Source organism: Macaca thibetana, chromosome 9 (assembly GCF_024542745.1).
Source record: "Macaca thibetana thibetana isolate TM-01 chromosome 9, ASM2454274v1, whole genome shotgun sequence".
Lineage (NCBI taxonomy): Eukaryota > Metazoa > Chordata > Mammalia > Primates > Cercopithecidae > Macaca > Macaca thibetana.
In genome coordinates, this window is record NC_065586.1 from 99983680 (window position 1) to 100009217 (window position 25538).

The 25538-nt window shown below is 47.6% G+C and overlaps 3 protein-coding genes across 5 annotated transcripts in view; 2 read left to right on the top strand and 1 right to left on the bottom strand.

The window, feature by feature from the left end:
- SH3PXD2A (SH3 and PX domains 2A) overlaps nucleotides 1-14516 on the bottom strand; it is a 250807-nt gene extending 236291 nt beyond the window's left edge. For 2 of the 3 annotated variants that reach the window (XM_050804906.1, XM_050804904.1), the window contains exon 1: nucleotides 14134-14516. In XM_050804906.1, coding sequence (XP_050660863.1) covers nucleotides 14134-14205 — 72 coding nt within the window. In that variant the 5' untranslated portion in view covers nucleotides 14206-14516. The remainder of the gene's footprint in view (nucleotides 1-14133) is intronic. The other variant, XM_050804905.1, reaches the window with a different exon arrangement.
- Nucleotides 1-25538, top strand: part of GSTO1 (glutathione S-transferase omega 1) — a 584823-nt gene that overhangs the window by 145487 nt on the left and 413798 nt on the right. The gene's annotated exons all lie outside the window — the stretch shown is intronic.
- The window catches only part of SFR1 (SWI5 dependent homologous recombination repair protein 1), a 296645-nt gene that overhangs the window by 3082 nt on the left and 268025 nt on the right, over nucleotides 1-25538 (top strand). The gene's annotated exons all lie outside the window — the stretch shown is intronic.

Here is a 25538-nt window from a genome sequence, read left to right on the forward strand (position 1 = left end):
AGGATTAAATGAGTGATGTGCATAGTGGCGGGCACATCATTCATGCTGTTATGGTTGTTATTGTTATGTAGCCTTAGAGTTTCCTTCTCACTGTGAACAATGGAAGACAGTTTCCCTGGATGTTACACACAGCGTTTAGGCTCCCAGGTTAGCCTACGCTGTAGGTGAACTAGAGATATCTGGTTGTCAGGGATACAACTCTACTCTGAGGATGAGAAAAGTTTTGGTGGGCCGACTTGAGAATCTTAACACCATTTACGATATAACGCTGATAGGAACATGTGTTTTGAGTTTCTAACAACCAACTTCAGCAACTGTAAGTTAGAAGCTTTGGTAAAAATAGGAGTGTGAGGTGGAGGCAGAAGGGGTTTTAGTAGAATGAAGCCTTTGTCCAGGGATTTATCACACTGATCCAGGACGTACCTGAATCTAGACCCTCTGCTAGCATGAGGAGGGGGCGTTAAAGATGAAAGGATGTGGTGGTCGCTGCTTTTGCAGGAATTCACGCCCCTCCCCCCACCTCCCGGCCCCCAGCTGGAGGACTGCTTTCAACACAGTGCCTTGCACACAGTAGGCACAAAACTAACGTTCAGCCGGTGAGGCTTCCTGGTGTGTACCGTGCCTTTGGGGCCCTGGAGTTCCTAACCATGACACTGATGGAAACTGTGTTTCCCCAGGAGGTCTCTTTTAGGGGGTCAGGGTCCAACCTCAAGCAGTCCTTGAAGCCACCTCTCTGGCAGTGTTTTGGCCAGTTTCAGTCTCCAGTAGGTCATCATGAGTCCTCACTGCTGAGCAGAGCATGCTGTGTGGGGCAGCGAGGGATACAAGGCTCGACGTGACCCTTTTCCCTATCTGACCCCATGACCTGCTGTTCTCCCCTCTCTCTCTCCACTCAGGCCACACCAGCTACCTCGGGGCCTTGGCACCTGCTGTTCCCTCTCCCTCAACCACTTACCCCACAGATGGCCACAGGGCTCACTTCCTCGCCTCCCTCAAGTCTTACTCAAAAGCCACCTCTACAGTGGGGCTGTCCCTGGCCACCCTCTATAAAATAGCACAGTGACTCCCACCATCACCAACATGCCTGTCTCCCTCACCCGGTTTTAGTTTTCCCTACGCCATTCATCCCCATCTCACAGACGATGTACTTGACCTATTTTGTTTATTTTATTGTATTCTTATTTTTAAATGATATATAATAGTTATACGTATTTTGGGGGTACATGTGATATTTTGATACCTGTATACAAGGTGTAATAATCAAATCAGGGTCATTGGGATATCCACCACCTCAAACACTTATCTTTGATTTGTACTGGGAACATTCCAGTTCTTCTAGTTATTGTGAAATATGCAAAAAATTATTGTTAACTACAATTTCCTTATTGTACGATCAAATACTAGAACGTATTTTTTCTACCCAACTGTATTTCTCTATTCATTAATCAACACCTCTCTTTATCCCTCCCACCTGGCCTCTGGTAGCCGCCAGTCTACTCTTCTCTACCTCTGTGAGAGCTACTCTTTTTAGCTCTCACCTGTGAGTGAGGACAGCAATATTCGTCTTTCCATACCTGGCTTCTTTCACTTAACATAATGACCTCCGGTTCCATCCATGTTGCTGCAAATGACAGGGTGTCGTTTGTTTATTGTTTCCTTTCGCACACCAGAATGTAAGCTCTAAACGACCAGGGATTTGTATCTGTCCTGCTGTGTTCCTGGCGCTTGACACATAGTAAACATTCAAATATTGACTGAATGAAACAATGAATGAATGAACATGAGTAAGTATCAGCTTGCCAAAGGCTGAACAATCCAAGGTCATTCTTGGTAAGTGTTCAATGAGATGTAAAACAATTAACATTATAAAAATGCATAGACGGAAATGTCATTGTAAGATGACAGGTCAGGGAAGTTTCCAGGAGATGACAGAAACGGAGCAAAAACAAGAAGGATGATAACGATGGTGATAGCAATAGTGCCATTTATGGAACAGTTACATATGAGTAACAACCATATGGGCTAGGTAACAGTATTACTATACCCATTTTACTTAGGAAACTGAGGCCCACGGAGGTGAAGAAACTTGGCCAAGTAAAACAAGCTAATGAGTGGCAGGGCTGTGAATCATAGCCAGCTTCAGAGCCAGAGCCCATGCCAGCAGCTGCCGATGCTCTGCCCCCATCCTCTTGCCCTCAACTTCCAACTGCTGGCACTCAAGTCCCTCTCTTAGTGCTTACTCTGGTTTCCAGAGCCTGGTTTTGCCTAAGCAAGCATGGGGCTGAAAATACCAGGAAATTAAACCCCTCCATGCTCCCTACCACACAATGCCATGCTATCCACCATCCCCAAGAGGAGGATGTAGAGACTCTGGCAGCTGAACTCTCTGAAGGGCCAGGCCTTCAAAAGTGGCCCTGGGCAAGAGTTCAAGGGGAATAAAAATTTGAACCTACAAACAGAGGCCAGACCTTGGCACAGATCTGTTCCTATAGCAAGCTTGTTATCATATCCTAACATCTGCTCCAACCACATCATGCTTTCAGGGAGGGGCTCAGAGGGAGGGTCACATGGGCAGGTGACCTGGGGTTTAATCCAGCCCCTTGGAGTTTTATCTAGGACCTATGTGACGAGCTCCCTAGCTTCCCATCCCCTAGAGAAGCTGTCAGACAAAGCCATCTGCAGCCATGGGCTTTGTTCCTGAAGAGATCTGGGATGCAACTCTGGCTCCCACCCATGTTGTCAGTGACGGGGCAAAGATGCTGCACCTCCCTAAGCCTCAGTTTCCTCTCCTATAAAACACAGATGATGACCAGGGTTTGCTGTGGGGATTAAATAAGACAAGTGCCTGCATCTAAAATGGACTCCACCCATACATTCTCTAACCTGACATCCCCACTTCCCCTGCCTGGGAGCTGCCATGTTCAGAAATAACAAAAAACATCAGGCTGCTTGCATCAAGTTGCCAATGAGTGATGACTAAAGTCAGTAATTAATCCCAGCTTGAGACCAAAGTGCAGACATTGTTCTATTATGGACCTTAACTCTGCAAGAGAAGCATCCGTTTGCCGGCCCACTGGGGCTCCGACCAGCAGAAATCCCTGGGCCGCCACCTCTGGGAATCTCACACTCATCAAGAAGTGATTCTATCCCTTCTGGGTGCCAGGCACTGTGCTGAGGGCTCAACTCATCTGTTCCAGCCCATGAGGCAGAATTCAGAACAGAGTTTCACCCTCTCGGAGCTCCACTGCCAGCCCCATGCCAGGCCAGCCAGGCCTCCTTCTCTGTTGTTACAGAGAAATTCTCCCACACAGGCAAGTCCCTTAAAATAGCCTTTTGGGTCTGGGCCATCAGGAAACGGGATAACGCTGGGTCAGAATTGGGCCTACCATGAAAGAGTTTACAAAGCAGCCACTTCAAAGGACAGGGACAATCCTTTTACGCTCTGAACACTTAGATGGGCAAAAGCAACCAGGGCAAGTTCCCCACGAGGAGCACCTTCTCACAGAAGCCCCTGTAGCCCTGGGTGCCCTGAAAAGGGACCAAGTGTGTAAGACACAGCGATGGCGTAAAACCAGGCACAGACTGGGGAAGGGGAGGGAGGTCACATCTGCCTGGGTTTGTGCTTTCTTAACAATGCTACCTGCCCTCTCCAAACCTCAGGTTCCATATGAGTCAAATAGGGTTAAAAATACATATCTTAATGGCCGCACTGGGGCCAGAGGTTCTAAATCAAAGGCCAGGCAATGCCTGGCACAAAATGGGAATTCAATATGTGGTAGCTGTGTCAGAGGCATGTGAACCAGAGCAACTCCATCTTGAATAGGGGCTGGGTGAAACAAGGCTAAAACCTACTGGGCTGCATTCCCAGAGATTTAGCCATTCTAAGTCACAGAATGAGATAGGAGGTCAGTAGAAGATACAGGTCATAAAGACCTTGCTGATAAAATAGTATGCAGTAGGCTGGGCGTGGTGGCTCATGCCTGTAATCCCGGAACTTTGGGATGCTGAGCAGGGCAGATCACCTGAGGTCAGGAGTTCGAGATCAGCCTAGCCAACATGGTGAAACCCTGTCTCCACCAAAACAAAATACAAAAAATACAAAAAATTAGCCGGGCACAGTGGTGAGCGCCTTATGGCTACTCGGGAGGCTGAGGCACGAGAATCACTTGCACCCAGGAGGCGAAGGTTGCAGTGAGCCAAGATTGCGCCACTGCACTCCAGCCTGGACGACAGAGTGAGACTTGGTCTCAAAAAAAAAAAAAAAAAAGGAAAACAGCATGCAGTCAAGAAGACAGTTAAAACCCACCAAAACCAAGATGGCAACGAGAGTGATCTCTGGTCATCCTGACTACTACACTCTCACCAGCACCATGAGAGTTTACAAAGGCCATGGCAATGTCAGGAAGTTACCCTATATGGTCTCACAAGGAGAAGCATGAACAATCCACACCTCGTTTAGCATATCATCAGGAAATAACCATAAAAATGGGCAACTAGCGACCCTGGGGCTGCTCTGTCTATAGAGTAGCCATTCTTTTATCCCTTTACTTTCTTAATAAACTTGCCTTCACTTTACTCTATGGACTTGCCCTGAATTCTTTCTTGCTCGAGATCCAAGAACCGTCTCTGGGGGTCTGGATCGGGACCCCTTTCCTGTAACAGCTCTATGATGATGGTGGTGCTATAATACGGGCCAAGGTCTCCTTTAGTGAGAGTACTCCTCAAAAAAGGAAAACAACGTGGGTTCTCTACAAGGGACCACACAGTGATGGGCAAAAGTGCAAACCAGCCCACATTCCATCAATCCCTACCCCACCTGGTACACCCTGCAAGTTCATTCTCAACATGGGGCATTGCTTCCACTCCTGACTCCCTGAAGTTGTGGTCAGATCTGATAAGAGTGATCAATTTCCAACAGGTCTGAAGTTCATGCTCCAGGGATCCCAGAAACAGGCTAAATGGTCCCACACGCCCCACCGCATAATTTATGCTGCACTGACACACACACACACAGTCTACTCCGACCCAGCCGTGGGCCTCCACCCAGGCTTGGGGAGGGTGGCTTCCTCACCAGCCAAAGGGAAATGACAGCACAGGGACAGAGAAAGCAGCCCAATGGAGGGGCAGAAACCACAGCTGTTTCCCCTTTGCTAACTCAGCCACTTAGATATCACTTCCTCCGCTCAGGTAACAGCAGGGAGAGATGGGACTGGGAATAACTCTGTCTTTTCCTGTTCACAAAAAATGATTGGTTTGGAAACAAGGAAAACCAGAGGCCGTTTTCTAGAAGAGATCGTCACTAGGAGCCTAAGTATTCCTGAGTCAACTCTGTCTATGAGGCTTCTCAGGAGAGGTGGCTGGGCAGGTGAACCTTGTTTAAAAATGCCCTGGGGTCAGGAAAAACTTTTTGTATAGCATCCCTGCCCTAGATAATTAAGAACCCAGATTGGGGGATCAAGGGACCCCCTCACACGGCTATCATCTCTGGGCTCAGTGCTTTCCAAAGCAGCTTTTATACCCACCCTCCCCTCTGCAAGTCAAGCCTGAAAAGAAGCAGTTGCCCCATTTTCTAGATGGGCAAATGTAGTTCTAGAAGGGGGAGGTGAAATGTAAAAGATCTCATGGCTTGAGGAGCCAACCAACCAGGCCTCAGGTGGAAGCGTGGCGCCCAGGCACCCTGGGTGTGTAATGTGTCATTAAGGGGTCTCTGTGGGGACAGGGCAGGCTTTGGAGCCAGCAGACCTGGGTCAGTGCAGGCCTCTCCACATGCAGCTTATTAGCTGAGAGGCATCTGGCAATTCATTGGAGCTCTCTGAGCCTTTGTGCTCTCACCTGCACAGTGTGGATGCTGGTGGGAGCTACACGCTGCATGGGGCTGTTCTGAGAACATCCATATGAAACGCTTAGCACATAGAAAACATTTAGAAAGGTCAGCTGTTATTTTTATTATTACATTTTCCCTAAGAATAAGGCTTACTAGACTATCTGGGAGTGTGGTAGAGGTCAAATAAATGAAGAGGTAGTTTGAAGCATTGCATTTATTTATTTGTTTTTAGAGACAGGGTCTTGCTGTCACTGAGGCTGCAGTGCGGGGGCATAATCACAGCTCACTGCAGCCTCCAACTCCTGGGCTCAAGTGATCTTCCCATTTCAGCCTCCCTAGTAGCCAGGACTACAGGTGTGCATCACCATGCCTAGCTTTTTAGAATTTTTTTTTTTTTTTGAGACAGGGTCTCACTCTGTCACCTAGGCTGGAATGCAGTGGTGTGATCATGGTTCACTGCAGGCTCAACCTCCTGGGCTCCAGCCATCCTCCCATCTCAGCCTGCTGAGTAACTGGAACTACAGGCGCATGCCTCCACACCTGGCTTATTTTGGCTTACTTTGGCTTATTTTAAAAATTTTTGTAGAGATGGGGTCTTGATACATTGTCCAGGCCGGTCTGAGCTCCTGGCCTCAAGTGATCCTCCCCGCCTTGGCCTTCTGAAGCACTGGGATTACAGGCATAAGCCCCCATGCCCAGCTGAAGCACTGCATTTAAAACTAAAACAAGTGCAGGCCAGGTGCAGTGGCTCACACCTGTAATCCCAGCACTTTGGGAGGCTGAGGTGGGTGGATCACCTGAGGTCAGGAGTTCGAGACCAGCCTGGCCAACATGGCAAAAGCCCATCTCTACTAAGAATACAAAAATTAGTCAGGTGTGGTGGCGCATGCCTGTTATCCCAGCTACTTGGGAGACTGAGGCACAAGAATGGCTTGAACCCGGGAGGCGGAGGTTGCAGTGAACCAAGATGGCACCATTGCACTCCAGCCTGGGTGACAGAGTAAGACTCTGTCTAAAAAAAAAAAAAAGAAAAAACTAAAACAAGTTCAGAGAGATCCTGAAGTAGAAGGCAACATTAGCATGGATGGTTCAGAAGACATAGACATGCTGGGCTCCCCTCAGGCTGTGAGGTATTGGCCCCCAGACCCTACGACGATAGGCACGTTCTCTCTCTTGCCACTGGGGGAGTGTGGATGGAAATTACTCCACCTGAAACACAGCTGCATCAGGCCCTCCCATACAGGGCCCTATGCTAGTTAAGACCCAAAGCAGCTGACACCTCACTTCCTGCTGCTCCCTCTTCTCCTCCTCCTCCTCCTCAACCCTTCCTCCCCAAGAGCCCGGGTGCAATCAACTTTTTATGGGGAAGCCAGCTCTCTAGCAGTGAGAGCTGTAAACAGGAGGGGAGGGACCCTGCTGGCCAACTAAAGAGTCCCCCAGGCAGAGCTAGAAAAAGGTTCCAGTCCTTACCTAGCTCTGTTCCAGACACAGTCGCAAAAACAGCCCTGGAGCCCACCAGGAGGACCTCAAAGTTACTATTTAGCTCCCTCTCCCTGCCAAGCCTTTGGGAGGGTTCCGAGGTGTCTTCAAAATAAACTGAATTCCCTCTGCTGCCATCAGAGGCTTCAGAGCTGGCCCTGAGCTTTCCTGTCATCCTTCTCTCCCTCATCCACCCTCGGTTTTGCCCAGCTTTTCCTTGCACATTCCACCTCCAGCACCTTTGCTTTTCCCTTTCTTGGAATGCCCTTTCCCAGTTTTTCCCATCTATATCCTACTCTTTCCCAGCCAAATCCTAATTGCACCTCAAGGCCCATCATGAAGCCTGCCTTCTCCAGTCAGTCTTCCCTGAAAACTCCAGTTCACAGAGCGCTCTCCCTCCTCTGAACAGCTTCAGGACTTAGTGATTGTGATAGCAAATACTTACGCTGCTCTTCATAAGGCACCAGGTACTGGTCTAAGCTCTTTACAATTACAAACTCATTTCATCTTCATCATAACCCTAAGAGCTAGGTCCTACTTTCCCCATATATTCTTTTTTTTTTTAACTGATGAGGAAACTGAGGCTCAGAGACATAAGTAACTTGCACTGGATCCCACGCAGTGAGTGGTGGGGCCAGGATATCCCAATGCTCAGTCAAGGGATACAGCACACAGGTGCTCTGGGATAACACAGCCTCCCAGGTGCACCCCTCATCCTCAGGTGGTGCAGCCTGGACTCGCTGGTTATTTTCTCTCTCAGCAAGCCAGCTGTGCTGGGGAAGAAGTGGCATTCATAGATGAGGGTGTCAGAGACCAGGGTGAGAATCCCAGCCCTGCCTCAGAATTACTCTGAGTAGAATGACACGAACCCTCCGAGCTTTATTTCCCCACCTACAGAATGGGGATAAAAACACCTACCTAACCATGTGGGGTTGTTATGAGGTTCAAGTAAAATCGCCTCTAAAGGCATCTTCTGCATTGCCTGGCACATAGTAGGTGCTTGTATGCTAGTTCTCCCCCTTCTTATGGCATCTTAACAGCCTTGCTGGACTCTGACTAGCACCATGCACACAGCAGGGGCTCAGTCTCTGTGGGCTGACTGGTGACTTGCCTGGGGGTTACCCAGAGGCATAAGAGGGATCCTCCTGTGACCCCCATCCCCTTCACAGCTAGGCTCCTGACCTTTCCATTCACCTGCCCGCCTGTGACTGGCTGCACTACAGGCAGCAGAAGTCCGGGCCAGGCAGGAAGCAGCATGCTGCTCTGGGAATCCGCCTCTGGAAGCCCTGATCACTCTATTGGGCACTTCCATTATTTTTGGCAATTGTCATGGCAGAGAACACCTCTGGCCCTCATTCAGAACCTATTTCCAAAGCCAGAATCTCCACCTCATTTCCCACACACACCCCTTGTCCTTCCTGTCCCCTGGGTCCCTATCCTAATCCACTATCCCTTTCCTGGATTCTCAGAACTCGAGAGGAGTAAGTGGGACTACCATGTGTATAACTCTATTATTTGTTTCATTTTGTTTAATTAAGAGGTAAAAGAGAATACAGTTGCCTGTTAGACTTTTTCTGGCCAAGAAATAGTCTGGTCAGTGACTCAGGCTGAGGCAATTAGAAGGCAATTTACAGGGAACTGCTGTGCAAACCCAAAGTCAGAAGTCCTAACAACACTTCTGTAATTCATAGCCTCCACGGTCAGTTAACTCATGCTGGCCCCGGAATATCTCTTTGGAAAATGCAGCAGCTGGGGCTTGTATTTCTGGGCTGGAATCGGTCTCCTCTGACATCAGATAGGTTTATTTTTCCCTTCTCTTCCCTTCCCCTCTGCCTGCCACCACACATGGTAATTTCTACCCTGGTTTACCCCCCAAAAGCACTCACTCAGCTCAACACAGGGTTGCGATAAATGGCTGGCCGTGCTCCCTGTTCCAACGGCCTTGAAGGATGTGGTCGGTTGTTCCATGAGCAGAGAGCCTTGTCAGACCTGTGAATCACCCCTCGATCACTTCCCTCCCCAGAGAAGAAACCGTTCCTATGCTTGTGCATGTGTAAGAGAAACAGAGAGACAGAGAATGCAGGCAAGAGTGCTAACCCATGTGTGGTGCTGACCTTGGGGCTAGGATCCTATTTGACTTTGCCCTTACCCAGAGCAACCTATTTCCTTCTCTCCTAACCTCTGTTTCTTCCCAGCTCACCAGAAAGCTACCACCAGATCCCAATGCTCAGCTCCAGGAACCCCTCCAGGTCTGAACAGCTGCTCTGTGTTTATCTGTTCCTCTTGGAGGCTGGGTGTTTTCCATGGGGCGTGTAACCCACTTCCCCAACAAACTATGAAAAGCTGGGCTGTTCTTCTTGCCTCAGTCTTTCCTTTTCTCTCAGATTCACTGATTGGGTCCTAAATCACCTGCAGTGCCTTGGTGATCAGGAACAGCAGATGGCAACTAGTATATGGTACATGTCCATGGTGGGGTCAGGCACTGGGTAGACACTTTACCCCAAATTATCTCAGGCCAACTTCCCAAAAGCCCTGTGAAGTTACAGATGAGGAAACTGAGGCTCAGAGTGACATCCCAAGGTTGCACAGCTAGGAAGTGCCAGAGGTAGGGTTCAAGCACTGATCTGCCCAATACCATACTCATTCCATAATGGAACTGGTCCTGAAAAAGACCGTTGCAGGCTGTGGCTGCACATTCTCATTCCTGTGGGGCTGGAGTCACAATTAAGGGCTGAGAAAAAAAAAAAAGAAAGGTGGAGAAATGAATGAGTTTGGGGCCAATTCCTAAGCACGTCGCTCCCAGGACCAAGAATAAAATCTGGGATGATCTAAACAGAGGAAGAATGTATTATTTCCACAGGGTCAACCCTTAATTTATCAGCCCAAGCGTTACTGGGGACCAGACACCAGCCTGAAGTTGCTCTATTCCTCCTGCCTCACAGTAACCCGCCTGCGTTGCCCACCACGAACTCACCTGCAGGGCACATGGTAGATGTCTCCACAGTGAGGCAGTCCTAAATACAGCCCTGCACTGCTCTGTCACCATGGAACAGGGCTGAGCCTGGCCTTCCTGCCCGGATTCTAATTGAGGAGAAGGGCCCCACCTTATATCCACATCCTCCTCTGGAGCTAACCTGACCTGCATTGCCCCAGATCTGCCCTGTGCTAGCTGCGAGACCCTAAGCAAGTTGGTGAATTGCTCCAAGTCTCAGTTAATTCATCTGTAAAACGGAATCCAAAAACCTACCCCACATTAGGGTACATTCAATGACCTGCAGGAATCACATGAAAACACAAGTGCTAAATATGTTTCACCATCGATGGTAACTGCTAAACTGGCTATTATTTGCATTCCCTAAAGAGTCCTGCAGAGGATCAGAACATTCATGATTGGTATTTGTCTGAAATAAACAATCAGGAAGTAAAACAACTGTGAAAGTGCAATACCTCCCAAATCCAAATAGATATAATTTCTTGTTTGTTTTAGATAAATGAGCTTTTCTCCACCACCATATGAATTGATATATACCTATACCTGCCTGTGAGCACAAAGAATCAAGTGGACCTGAATTCAAATCTTTACTGAAAAACTTTCAAATGAAGGAATGTGCATTCTGCATCCAGCATCATCAGGACCATTTTCAGGACAAGCGGTCAGAGGTCAAAGCCAGTTTACCTAGGGTCTCCCCAGGCAGAGCTCAGAAAGCCAGGAAAGGAGCCTAGCTTCATGCCAGAGAGCCTGACCTTAGTAGCAGCTGCCTGCCCTTCTCAACCCCACCCCAAGCAGGGGCCTGGCAGAGAGGAAGGAAGCCAGGGCTGACAGTGCCATCCACATGATGGAGGCTACTTGTGTGCCTTCATGAACAGACTGAACGCACGGGACCCTTGGTGTTCAGGCAGCTCCTGCTCCCCGTGGGGATGAGCAAACCCTTTGCAGAATGTCCTGAGAGAACCTTTGCAGTGTGTTCTCAGCACTCTGGAGCCAGCAGAGCTCCTCCTGCATGGGCCCCAGGCCTCTCATCGGCTAGCTCTAGCTGACTCGCACATCCCGTAAAACCTCTCTGCTCTGCAATTTACCAAACCACAGACTCAGAATTCACCATCAGCAGAGGAGAGGCTGGAAGAAGGCATGCTCCTCCAGTGTAGAGGGTTTCCAGAACACAAAGGCGATGGCTGCAGCATGATCTGCCAGCTGACCACACCAGAGAGCCTTACCCACAACACTTGAGCTTCTGGTGTGTGGTATCCACCGTGCAAGGGCCAGGAGAGAAAGAGGCTGCAGCCTCCCCCAACCCGCTCCTCCTGCCCCTGTCTGTCCCACCAGGCCCTTTCTATTACTTTCTTTCCCCCTTCCTATTATTGGAGATGCTTATGTTATGTATTAATATATATACAATGCCCCAAATGGGTAGAGACTTTTTGACCACCAGATATTTGTCCTCTTAACCAACCCTAACCAGACTTAGGGTACATGCAGTGAAAAAAACCCACACGACAGGCAAAAGGCCAGTTAGACCGAGGTGCTGTGAGTAGCTGTGTTGCAAGTTACTTTACCCAATCTGGCTCTCCATTTCCTCATCGGTAAAATGAAGGAGTTGAGCCAGATGAGTCTTCGGGTCTCTGCACATTCCACAATTCCACAACATGTAACACTTTCTCCTCTCAGTGTTTTCCAGAACCCCAGTTCAGAACTCTGTATGGCCCCATCTGTTCAGTGACATCACTCCCTGCCCCAAACATAATGTCATCGATTCTTACTCGGGAAGCGGAGATGTCCCGGGAAACACTTTGTCTGTAAAAAGGAAGGAAATGATCATTTCGAGGGAACTGGACAGGGCTTCTTTTGTGTTTTTCACATAGAACAAGTTATTGTCAATCTTAAAACCCAAAATCTTTCTTCCTTTTTGCCAGACCATTAATAGATGCTTTTCAAAAATACTTTCTTAGTCAGAATCTCACCAATAATAAGCTACCATTTAATAAGAGCTTACTGCGTGCCAGGAACTGGGCTAAGTGCTTTACATAGATGATCTCATTTAACTCTTCCCACAGCCCTAGGAAGTACATACTATTATTATCCTTACTTGAAATTGAGTAAACTGAGGCTGGGGGAGGTTTAAATAACTTGCCCAAGGTGGCACAGCTAGTTAGTGGCTGCGCGCCAGGCTTTGAGCAAGACCGTTTACCTTCAGAGCCCCAGCACATAACCTTGCCTTTCAATCCTGTCTGCAGGGGGCCCCAGTTCTAGTTTGTTACCAGTGTGTCCTGCATCTGCAACCTTAGGCACCATCGGTGGGAGCTGAAATGTGATGTTTCGTCTAAAATCCAGAGTTGGAAATGCACCTGCCTGGGTCTCAGAGCAGAGAGTGCCATCTGTTGAATGCAGTGCCAAGCTCAACCGAGGACTACAAATGAGAACCCTTAAAACTTAGCCTGCAACATTTGAGAAAAATGAACCCTGGGATATATAAATGGACATCTGTCCACAGAGCAGGTTGACCACCTGGTGACCCAAGCCCTCCAAAAAGAGCTTTCTTGTAACAGCAGAGGAAGAAGCTTGCTGGACCAGATGACACAAAAGAAACAACTCTCTAAGGGTGTCAGGGATTGGCCTCAACAGGCACCCACCTCCCTGCCTGGTCAGGAACTTGCCGCCACATTTACCTCCTCCCCATCTGAGCCCAGCCACATTTGCTCAGCTGTAAAGAAACTCAAAATTCAGAGCTACACTGGTGACAAAGGCAGAAAGAGTAGCCCGAGGCTGACATTGCCACAAACCCCAGTCCCTTTGCAACAGTGGAAGAAAAGGCACTTCAGAGATCTATGTGCAATTCAGGGCAGCAATCAGCAGCCTGTTTTAACTGTTAAGATTAATGCTTTGAGCTTTCAAACTGCTCCTCTAAATACCCAATTTGCAAATAACATGCAGTCCTCTGTGCTTGGGTTTCTTCTATCTCAAGCACAGGAGCACAGACGCTCAGAGGGGTCAAGGACACCGTGTTTACTTCCTAAGGTGTGAGGGATGGGAAGACAGGACCGGCTGAGATGAAAGGGGAACTGTCACATAGGCTCTGGAGCTGGCCCAGTCAACCTTAACCCCTTCTCATTAAGTTTGGAGGAGGAAGGGGGAGGGGCAGTCGGCGGTTCCTCGGAGACCACAGCAAACATTCGCCTCCTCGTGTCTGAGATGGAGCATCACTTAAGAGGAAATGAACCCGGTTAAGGGTCACGTCCAGAGGAGGGATAAAAGGAAAAGCCACAATTCTCCTCACACCGACGGACACAATGGCTTTAAGAGGGAAATCAAAGCTCAGCGCGGAGGGTGGAGGTTGGGCGGGGGGGCGGCGGCTTCCTTCTGCCCCCTGCCCCAGGCCTAGGAAGGCAGAGACAGAGCTGGCGTGGGAGGCAGGGCGCGAGGCTTCCCTCTCCAGGGCGCGCTCTGAAAGCATCTCGGGCTGTGTGAGCGTGAGCGCCCAGGGCCCCTGGGGAGGGCCAAGGAGATGCGCTTTCCCGACGGGGCTGCTCCGCGAGGGGTTGACGAAAGCTCCCCCCACCATCCATCAAACGCGGACAGATGACTTCACCGTTGTAACAGACAAGGGCAGCCACTTGCCAATTCCAATGCCAAAAAAAGAAACCGGGGAGGGGAAGGAGGAAAGACAGAAGAGGCTTCCCTGGAGATCACAGCCCTGCGAAGAAACTCCACGGCTGCGGGCTGCCCAGTGGGCGCTTAGCTCCGGGACCTCACAGAGGGGAGGGGCGAGGGGCCATCCGGGGCCCTCCGGGTACCTCGGGCCACCCCCCGCAGGGTCGGCGGGGGCTGTACTCACGTAGTGCTTGGAGGGGTTCCTCCGCTTCTCCACGTCCACCACGGTGGCATCCTGCACGCAGTAGGCGAGCATCGTCCCCCACAACGCGAGTGGCGCCCCCGGCGGCGTCACCTTCTCATCCCGGCCGGGCTCCGGCTCCTTCTCCAGCTGCCCGGGTCCCGGGTCCGCCCGCCACCCCGGCCCGGCGCGCCGAACGCTGCCCGGACTCCCGGCGCCCACAGATCCGGGCCTGGGGACGGGGGAGGGTCCCGAAGGGTGCGCGGGCTCCGTGCGCCCCGGGGGTCTCCCCGCCGGCCTGCCGCGCGCCCCTTCACTCCCGCGCGGCCGCCGCGCTCCGCTCGCCCGCTCGCTCTCTCCGCCGCCCGGTGGGTCCGGCGGGAACTGGCGGAGCACAGGAGGGGCGGGGGTGTGTCCCGCCGGCTAGGGGACGGGGCGGGGGCCCCGGAGCCTGCTGTCAGCGCCCTGGGGAGGGGCCGGCGGCGCCCCTTCGCCGCTCTCCGGTTCGGGCTCCGGGGGGATCGGCGCTGGCGGAGGCTGTGGGCGCAGGAGGCGGAGGCAGGGCCTGGCAGGCAGGGAAGGGAAGGGAAGGGAAGGGAAGGGAAGGGAGGGAGGGGAGCGAGGGGAAGCGCGCGGGGAGGGGCTCCGGGCCGGGGGAGGGGCTCGGGGCGACGGGGAGGGGGCTGCAGCCCGGCCCCAGTGGCAGGGGCGGGCCGACAAGCCCCCACCCGAGCGCAGCGCGCAGCCTGCGGCCTGGTGCGGCACGGGGCTAGTTCTCCGGGCACAAAAACTCAAGGTGGCCTCACGGGGAGAGGGAACGGGGAAAGTGAGCCCAGCGCGCCCCCATCCTGGCTTTCGGCCTGGGAGCGGATTTGTGCCTTTTTGTCCCCACTTTTATGTCCCCCTACCACTTCCACCCCCAGATCTCTTTAATGAGAAGTAGTTTATTACCCTGCTGTTACTGCCCAGGCCCCCGAGGAGGAGATGGGAATGGGGAAAGGGCCAGCTTTAAATCCTTCAAGCCAAAGCCTCTTTGGACAAACCACCTGACCCTCTGAAGGTCATAAAGGGTGAATTCTCCCCGGAAATGTGATCGATTCGTTGCCTGGGTCATCCATCGATCTGGGCTTGTGTACCTACCCTGTGACATCATTTACCAATGACAAAGTTACAGACTCTGCATAACACTACTGCCTTAAGCCCAGGGCTCCCCTGGGGACCCTCCCCAGGCTGGCGACAGGGAAAGAAGCATACAATGGTGGGAAAACCCACCCGGTTGGAGGCCAGCTCACCATGAGTCCCAGGCTCTGGCATTCTCACCCCTCCCTATAGTCTGGAAAACCCACTTTCCAAGCCACTTGTCCGTGGTCCTTGGACTTGGAGCACAGTTACTACTTAATTCAATGTAGCTTCCCCTCTTCTGGTTCAATATTTTTTTCCCATTCTGCTTTCAAACATTTAAAGGGGTAGTGTTTTCACAACTACTCCAGTTGTTTCACAATCACAATAAAGCTTTGTGACTGTGGACCAATGTGAAACATCTGAAATGAGGACAAATAATTTTATGACCTAATTGCATTAATACTTTCTTCTGTGCGTCCTCTAGACTGTCAGAACCCAAGCACAGATCTAAGGCTTTATTTATTCACACATTTGCTCCGTACAGAGTAACCCAGTATTCCTCCAACCTTCCTGGGGAAGGGTGCCAGGACACCAAACAATGGCACAAGACAAAGAAAAATAAAAAATAAAAAAAGATGGATGAGCCTAGGGTGCTCAGACTGTGAGAGATCTTGGCACCAGGCCAGAGCTTCTTGGTCAGAGAAGATGATAGAAAACTTTTGTGAACGTTGGAGCAGGAGTCCTGGGGAAGGTGCACCTGGTAATGTTGCTCAGTTGATGGGAAAATGGGAGCACAGGGCATTACCTCCATGAGCAAGGCTTATTCCCTGAAAGGATGAGAGGTACACCTGGCACGAGTCCTCTGCATTGAGCTCCAGAACCTGGGAGGGTGCTGGCCAGCTCCAGGTCCTCTCTGATGATGGATCAAGACAGCCTGTGAGTTTGTGATATAGAGATTCATCATGGCTCTTGGGTAACTCATCTTCTGTGGATGGCAAAGTCTTCTGGAAGTGCTAATATAGCCTGAAAAGCCATCAGTGAGGGGAGCTGGTGTTTAGCTGTTGTAGGGGGAAGAAGAGGAGGGGGTTTAGCTTGCCTTGGGTCCCCTTGTGAATCAAAGCAGTCAGCTCACCTAAAATAGCTCTAGTGGTTTCCTTATCACCCTACTTTTGGACCCAGATCCACAATGAACACGAGAAATTTGTAGGAGAGAGGGCCCAATGCTTCCCCTCATCCTAGTGGCCTACAAGGTGGTAGCCTTTCTCCTGCCTAAAAAACTCCCTGCAACTTGACATCTTATAAATTCAGGCCTTTAAGCCTGACTTGAGCATACTCCCAACTTCCCCCTTTGTTCCGCAACTACCTCAATTGGAGGGAGCAACTGAGTGCTCCCCACTCAACCCCATGGTGCCAAGATCTGGGCAGAAGTTATTTCTTCCTGTGGGAGAAAAATGTCTTCTCTGTACTGGGGCTGTATGTCCAAGGGGATTTAAGCATGAAATGGTGCAGGCTATCTCTTCTCTGGGTACATTTCAACCTCATGCAGATTTGTTTCCCACAGTGCCTTGGGAATTCCTTTCTGTTCAATACACATTTATTGAATGCCTCACATGTGCCTGGCAATGCCCCAAAAATGACAGAGACTGGGGGAAGTTTCCTTGGAAACAGGGACTGTTCATCATTCATTAAATACCCCAACTATGCATGGCACACAGTAGGTATATAGGATGGCCTATGTTGAAAACATCTGCTCAAAGAGCTAGTGCTAGAGAAGATTAGAGAAACCCCTATTTTGTCACCTCCACCCATGAACTGGGGATGACTCCAACCCAAGGACATTGTGTGAGTTAAAAATGACAAAATATAATTGCAAAAAAACTTTTAAGTTTAGGATAAGTAAGGGAAAGAGAAGGCAAAATAAAGATGCAAACTGATACCTGAAAATCTGATTTTTCGAAAACAGGTCATTGTAGACTGCTTAGAATCAAAGAACTTTCCAACTAGAAGGGACAAGAGAGGTTATTTATTTCTCTTATTTTACAGAGGAACAAACCAAGGCCAAGAAAAACTAAGCAAGTTGCTTGATGCCACATAGTCAGTTAGTCCCAAACCAGCTGTCTTTCCCCTCCACATTTATGTGCCTATACTAGGGCAAGAAGAGCTCATTTAAAGAGCACACTTAGCACACCTGCAGGTCTAGAATGTTGCACTCACTCAAACCCTGGAGTCCTTGGTTCCAGTTCTCCATTCACACAAGCACACGAACTCGTGATGCCTGGACTTCCCAGTAAAGAGGACTGTACACTCCTCTAGAGCAGAGGCCGTGTGTGTCTCCATGGTCCTCTGTGTATGTGCAGATTCCATTAGCTCCCTTAAAACAGAACCCACCCTACCTCCTCTCCCATGTAGGGCCTTTGTGACCACCCCAAAGAAGATAACATACAGGAAAGTACTGGAAACCACAGCGTGCTATATGAAAGCACAGTTTAACCTCTTCCTCTTCAGAAATTGAATGACAATTCCTAATCACACATTTGTTTACTAATCATACATCACCCTAGGACAGCTCAGCCTTCACTGTATTGACCCCTATTTATATCTTTTATTGTTATTTAACTTTCCTGTGTTTTGGGTTCTGCCTTCTAAACCAGCAAGAAGCCTTTGAAGGCCTTGAGGACAATGAACTTAGACTTGGACACCACCCTTTCCCTCCCCACCCCCATCATCCAGCACCTCTGCTGCCTGCCACCTGCCACACACACCTGCCCACCCAGCGCAGGGCTTTACACATGCCAGGCCCTCAATAAATGGTTGTCTTTTTAAATTACTGGGATCTCAGCAGATATTTGTAGATACTGCTGGGACTAAGCAATGCCTAAGAAGAATTGGAGGATAGAGTCTCAGAGCAGGAATTACCCAACCTGGGTTCTGGTCCTGACCCAACCATAAACCAGCCTGTGACCTTGAAGTTCTTTCCCATGTCCAGGTCTCTGGTGCTCTTTCTGGCCCTTTCCATGCTGTACAATGGTGGATAACTTACATAAACAGGTCTAGCCAGACTCTTCCCCAGAGTTGTGTAAATTTGAGTGAAATTTGGGGCCCTCTTCTGGCCAAAGTGGTTTTAGCACTTTTACCTCCTGCCGCAGGGATAGGCAGGAGGGCCTGGGATGAATAACCTGCCATTCTACAGACGCTAAGCAGTCCAGTGCTCATGCTTCTCTCTCTGTTTCTTCTCATCCTCTTCCTCCTTTTTCTTCTCCCCCACTCCCTTTCTCTCTCACATCAGCCCTGATATATTTATTGACTTATGTTTGGGGAGTGTCTTGAGGATGGTCCCTCCTGAATGTGGAGCAGACAGCAAGGCCAACTGCCCAGGGAAGTAAATTGCTTGTCAGATTTCTCCTCTCCTTGCTGGGGAACAGGACCAGGATGTGGTCCCAGAACTGCCCCACCACCCAGGCCCACTGTTCACGAATTCTAGCCATAGTAACAGGCCCCTCCTGTTACCACACCACCAGATGGTGGAAGCCACCTCCGTCTGACACCCAGCACAGTAAGTTCATCAGTGAAATCTCAACATGCTTCTTTACACGGTCCCTTGAGAGTCTCACTCTCCTGTCTTAGCCTGGATTCCGGTGAGGGTCCGTGTACAGCAGAAGGTTTTGATAGAACCACTTGGCATTCCAGCCTTAGCAAGTGACCATGCCCCTGGAATACCAGAGGGAAATCTGGGAACTTGCACAGCCAAAGAGGCCAAGGACATAATTAGATTCACAGAGGAAAACAATATTATTCCATAACTCCAGGCTGCATCCCTAACCCTGACCAGACATCTGGCCCCCAAACTAGTGCATTGTGTTTTAAGACCTTCAGGAATGAGTGTGGGTGGTTTCATACTGTCTATCTCAATCATTGAACATACCTTGAAGTGTATTCCTGGCTGGGAGGGGGTTGCCAGCATCATCTGGGTATAAGAGATCAGCCTGTATGGTTCCGTTTTAGTGATAAACCACCACAGACTTTCTTTTTCAAAATCCCCTGGATTTTCCAGAATCCAGCAAACCCTGAGTTGGCCTCTGGAAGACAAAAAGAACAGAAAAGAAAAATACCACAGGGAATTCAAAGGCAGTTTCTTTAAAAATAGCCTGAAGCCACAAATAACCAAAAATATGAGTCTGGTTTTGGTTTTATCCCCTCTTTTTTTTTGCCACAAATAACCAAAAATATGAGTCTGGTTTTGGTTTTATCCCCTCTTTTTTTTTTCAGTTCTCTTCAGAAATGGCATAGAAATTACTGTTCTTTGTCCTGTTTGAACCTACATGTCTCTTTCAGGTGAAAGATTTAAGACTCTCATAGTCAAGTCCAGCTTCAGTTCAAGCCCTGTCCTATCTAAAGCAGAAGATATCCCCCTAGTTTGTTCTTTTCTTACCCAATGGGTGAGAGACAGAAAGCCTTAGCAGGCTGGGTTTTGCCTACATGGGTGAATCTGGCTGGGATTTGGATGGTCATTAACAAGGTATTGCCCTAGGCAGATTGCTGTGATCTTACCTCCTAACATATGAACAGTGTATGTCTTAGTTAAGACTTGTTGGTTTACAAATACTAAAAATTGAGCTAAGCTAGCTTGAAAAGGGGGAGGGGGGCTTATTTCCAATATATAGTAATGTCTCATGGAATCACACACATCCTGACTTCTTGAAGTAGTAGAACCAGGAAGTATCAAATCTTTAAGAACATGAGTAATAATAATTTTCTTCATCTCTTATCTCTGCTTAGCACTGTGTGTCTGATTTACTTTTTTGACTGCAGACTTTTACTCATTTCTTCACTCATGTAGCAGGAGCTTCCCACAACACGTAAGGGTCTACCAGTCTCTCAGTTCCAGACACACCTAAAGACTTGCTGGCTGCCTTTGGAGTCCAGTTCCTAGTCTGTTGGGAAAAAAGAATCTGATTGGCCCAGCTTGGGTCATGCGTCCACCCTGATCCAGTCAATTTCCATGGGCTGGAGTCCTGTGAATTTGATCATAAACCAACACCTTTGTTTAGTGAATTAATTCTAAGAATGAGGGCCACATTGGGGCCCCTTCAAGTTACTATTCTTTAAATATTTATTCAGCATTAATTTAATGAAGCCTGGGAGAAATAAGTGTTCTATTAAGTGTGTGCCTCTTCATGTACACTTAAAGTAAGGCATTTATTTATTTGTTTTTGAAAGCTAAAACAGTTTTATTGGATAGTCTAAAGTGGATTATGTATTGCTACCAATTAATGTCAAGACCAGTTCTTATACAACAACAGTGATCTTTGTAGATACTTGTGTACTCAAGAAATAATAGTAGTTCTAAATTTGTGCTTAGATGTGAATAGTAGCACACTTGTAAGTTGACTTAAAATTCTGAAATGATGCTTCATCAGACAGGTTCCTATATCAAAGACAAGAGTCATGAGCCTAGAAGGGAATAAATAAGGGACAATGACGCAAAGATTAGCAGTACTGTTGAGTCATTACCATCCTCCAGGCTGACCAGTCCAAAGAGAATTGGAACCATGAAGGAGAGGTTATATGGAGGAGCTATAGTTTTGGGGGATGCAAAGACTTAGGATGGGGTGGGTGGGTGTAGTTAGCATCCAAGAATGAGTTCCTCCTTAAATTTCAATGTAAAATAAGGCACTTATTCATGGACTGAAAGCAATGTTTTCTGAATCGTTTTTTACTTCATGGTTTTTCACACCTGGATAACGTTACTCACATGCTTACCATAGATAGATGTAACTTACATGAATATAGCTTCAAAGTCTTTTAAAGATATCTTAAGGGGTTTTGTTTGTTTGTTTTTACTTTCACGGAGGTGAGATGTTTCCTGCATTTTTGGAGTTATTGCTTTTTATTTTTTATTTGTATTTTTTGCAGGGGAGAGGAATCAGTTTTCTGAATAGTTAACTTCTTGGGAGGCATATTAATAGGTCTGAACTTACTTAAAACAAATCATTCCTTCCAAGTAAGCAGCACTAGCCCATGCATTTTTGCACATGGGCCTTGCAGCTGAGGTGATTGCTGCTGATTTAAAGGGCTATTTGGGGCAGGGGTCAGAGCTGATGGTCCAGGTCAGTCTATAAGTACAAAGTATCCTGCACATGCACACTGCAAGAATATTCCCTAGAGCCAGGCACAGTCACACACACCTGGACTCCCAGCTACTCCAAAGGCTGAGGCACGAGGACTGCTTGAGCCCAGGAAGTTGAAGCTGTAGTGCGCTATCATTGTGCCTATGAATAGCCACTGCACTCTAGCCTGGGCAACACAGTGAGATCTCATCTCTAAAAATTAAAATAAATTAAAAAAAGGAAACTCCCTGGAGATGAGAGGCGCTTGTGAGGAAAAATTTTATATTTCCACTTAAAAGTATTGTTTACTGTGGTAGGAACTAGATCATTTGTGCCAGGAGACCTTGGAAAAATCCCTGTCTTTTAGGCCAAGACTCCTGGCCATTTGTCTATCTTGCCTAACTCATGAGAGGTGGCCACTGCTCAGAAGTTTAGAATTGAAATAGAAAAATCTTGCCGATGGAGAGCCAAGAAACCATGTAGACAATGTCTGATTATTAATTAATGATTTTACTAAAACATAAGAATGCAAACTCTATAAGCACAGAGATGTTGGCCTGGTTTGCTCATCATGGCACACCTCCAAGTGCTGAGAACAATGTCTGACACATAGCCAGTTTTCACTCAATATTTGTTAAATGAATGAATGACTTAAATAGGACATAAAGATAATTATTGAAAAATCTTTCAAATGAAATCTGACTCTTAGAGTTCTGAATCTTTTGCTCATTGCCTTATAAAAAGTGCCAATAAGCCGGCTGCGGTGGCTCATGTCTGTAATCCCAGCCCTTTGGGAGGCTGAGGCAGGTGGATCACTTGAGCTCAGGAGTTCGAGACTAGCCTGGCCAACATGGTGAAACCCTGTCTCTACTACAAATACAAAAACTAGCTGGGCATGGTGGTGGGTGCCTGTAATCCCAGTCACCTGGGAGGCTGTGGCAGGATAATTGCTTGAACCCAGGAGGCAGAGATTGCAGTAAGCCAAGATCGTACCACTTCACTCTAGCATGGGAGACAGAGCGAAACTCCATCTCAAAAAAAAAAAGAAAAGAGAAGAAAAAGAAAAAGAAAAAAAAAAAAGCGCCAACTAATTACTTCTAGATTCTGTAAGAAGAGAGTGTCTCCTGATCTCCTCCCAAATCTCTGCAGCACCAATGTATATTTCACCAGTTACATAGAAGTACATGTGTGGAAACTCGAGCCACCTGCTATCATACTTCCAGCTTATTTATCACAGTGGTGTTTTTGCAGGCCTTGTGGATTGATACCGCAGGCAACTGACCTGGTTTTGTCCAGTTCTGATGAGTAGTGCTCCAGAAGAAATACAGGGAGCCTCAGGAACACAGAGCAGAGGCTCCATCCTAGGCCGAGGGCAAGAAAGACTCCCAGTAGGCATGACCAGCAGCATGGAAAATGAGCATGCGGCCCCTCTCCTCTTCTTGGATATTAAGGGTGAGCTGAAAGTCCCAACCCTCTAATCCTGCCTTGGTCTTTCTAGTGACCAGCCCCCATCCTGAAGCTACCCAGAGTTACTAGCCACCAGTCAACTCATTTGCATACAAAAGGACACATCACTTTGAAGATTCCAAATATTTTAGGAGTTTTATGTCAAGAACAGAGGACTAAGGCCAAATATATTTCACAGTATCACAAATGTTACATTCACACAACAGAACACTATATACCAATGACAAAGACAGAACTACTGCTTCATGCAAGACACTGGATGAAGCTCACAGACACAATATTGCACCGAACATAAAAGACACACTCAAGGGTACATAATGTGTGATTCCACTTATATAAAGTTCAAGACAGACAAAATTAATTGATGGTGCTAGAGGTCAGGACAGTGGTTGCCTCTGAGAGGTGTGAGCTAGGAGAGGCACAGAGACTACAGGTTGCTGGAAATGGTCTCCACCTTGATCTGGGTGGAGTTTTTGAGCTGGGCACTGGAGTTGTGTATTCAGTGTATGGATGTGATACCTCAATAAAAGAAGAAAAGAATGAATGAAATGAAACTAAACAAATAAGCAAGGATAAACCTCTCAGATTCTGGTGAGTAAAAACAAGGCAAGTTGCAGAAAGGTATGGACAGTATGTAAATGTAAATGTTAAACATAAAGAACAATACTATACATAATATACATATTTTAGGGATACATATATCTGTGGTCAAAGTATTAAGATGGACAGGAAAAGCTGGCACGGCAGTGAGCAGCTGTAATTCCAGCTACTCAGGATTGCTTAAGTTCTGGAATTCGAGACCAGCCTGGGCAATATAGTGGGATCCTGTTTCAAAAAATGAAATAAAATAAAACAGACACACCAACTTTAAGGTAGTGCTTACCCCTGGTGAGAGGGGGCAACCGGAGGATTCTATAATTATAGTATTATATGTCCTTTGAAAAAATGAATTGAATTTGATAAAATTTTTTTTTTTTTTTGAGACGGAGTCTGGCTCTGTTGCCCAGGCTGGAGTGCAGTGACCGCCTCCCGGGTTCACGCCATTCTCCTGCCTCAGCCTCCCGAGTAGCTGGGACTACAGGCGCCCGCCACCTCGCCCGGCTAGCTTTTTGTATTTTTTAGTAGAGACGGGGTTTCACCGTGTTAGCCAGGATGGTCTCGATCTCCTGACCTTGTGATCCGCCCGTCTCAGCCTCCCAAAGTGCTGGGATTACAGGCTTGAGCCACCGCGCCCGGCTGATAAAATGTTAATATTTACTGTTAAATATTAGCATTATTTAAAATTGTTAAAACTGGGTGGTGAGAACTTTTTTTTTATATTGCTATCTGTACTATGAAGTGTTTGAAATATTCATAATTTTAAAATAATTTATTATTAAGAAAAATATAAAATCAATTGGAACAATTTGATAAGTATAGAAATCCAAAGTGGGTGGTTATGGATGTCAGTTTTATGTTGGTGTCAGCAGTCAATTTCCATATTCTATTTTAGGTTCACAGCATCAAGGAACTGGACTCCCACAAAAGTCCTTGCAAAGAGCAAGGGTCTTTAAGCAACTTGCTTTGCAGTCTTCTGACACTCTCCATTGAACTTATACAGAAGCTTGAAAAAATAGTAATAAGAATTTTCTCTTTCAGAGTTATATTAGTAATAATGTCTAACAACTGCTCATGTCTCACATTTATTCCATTTCAAGGGAGTCAATGAAGGGTTCCTCTGCTAGCTTTTACCTTCATTGTTTAGGGAAAAAATACCTTTCAGATACACTTTGTTGCCTTACCAATTATGCCATTTTAATAATTGGGTATCTTAGAGTCATAATGTGTCAGATAGCTTGCAAAATTTCAAATCGGAATTATTATTTTTTAATATGGAATCCAGTCAGTCGCAGTGGCTCATGCCTGTGACCTCAGCACTTTGGGAGGCCAAGGCAGGTGGATTGTTTGAGTCCAGGAGTTTGAGACCATCCTAGGCAACACGGCGGAGCCCCGTCTTTACAAAAAATACAAAAATTAGCCAGGCATGGTGGTGCATGCCTGTGGTCCCAGCTACTAGAGAGGCTGAGCTGGGAGGATCCCTTTAGCTTGGGGGGTGGAGGTACAGTGAGTCATGACGGTCCCACTGCAATCAAGCCTGGGTGACGCAGCAAGACCTATCTCCCCCTACCCCACAAAAAAGTCAGTATCTGCAGAAGAAAATTAAAAAAACATAAAAATAATATGGATTCCAGACTTAGCTTTGATTTTATTGCCAACATTTTATCTTAAGTTGTTAATAAAATTTCAATACTGCAACTTTGGCTGGCTTCAGTTTGTAAAACTATCAGCTGAAGTATTTAATTTAAATTTAACTCATTTAAATAGTAGAAAAATTTAGCTAATAAAAGGGCATTTTTAAAACCAGATAGAGAGTAATTTCTTATAGTAATTTCTTTCCTCATTTGAAATGGCCACACCAGCGTGTTGGTTTGGCCCAAAAAGTAAAGTTAATTGTGGATCTCACTGCCCATATTATTAATATTACAATAACTCTAAAACACCTGAAAAGTCTGCAATGTGAAGACTGCACCTCAGCATCATTGAAATGCCATATCCCACGCATTTTAAGATGTCATCTTCTTTCACAACAGCCAATGCTTAATGTGTGTATTATACAATGCACTTTAACCCTGCTTGGCACAGGTACAACTAAAGAGGAGTCACTGCTCCCTT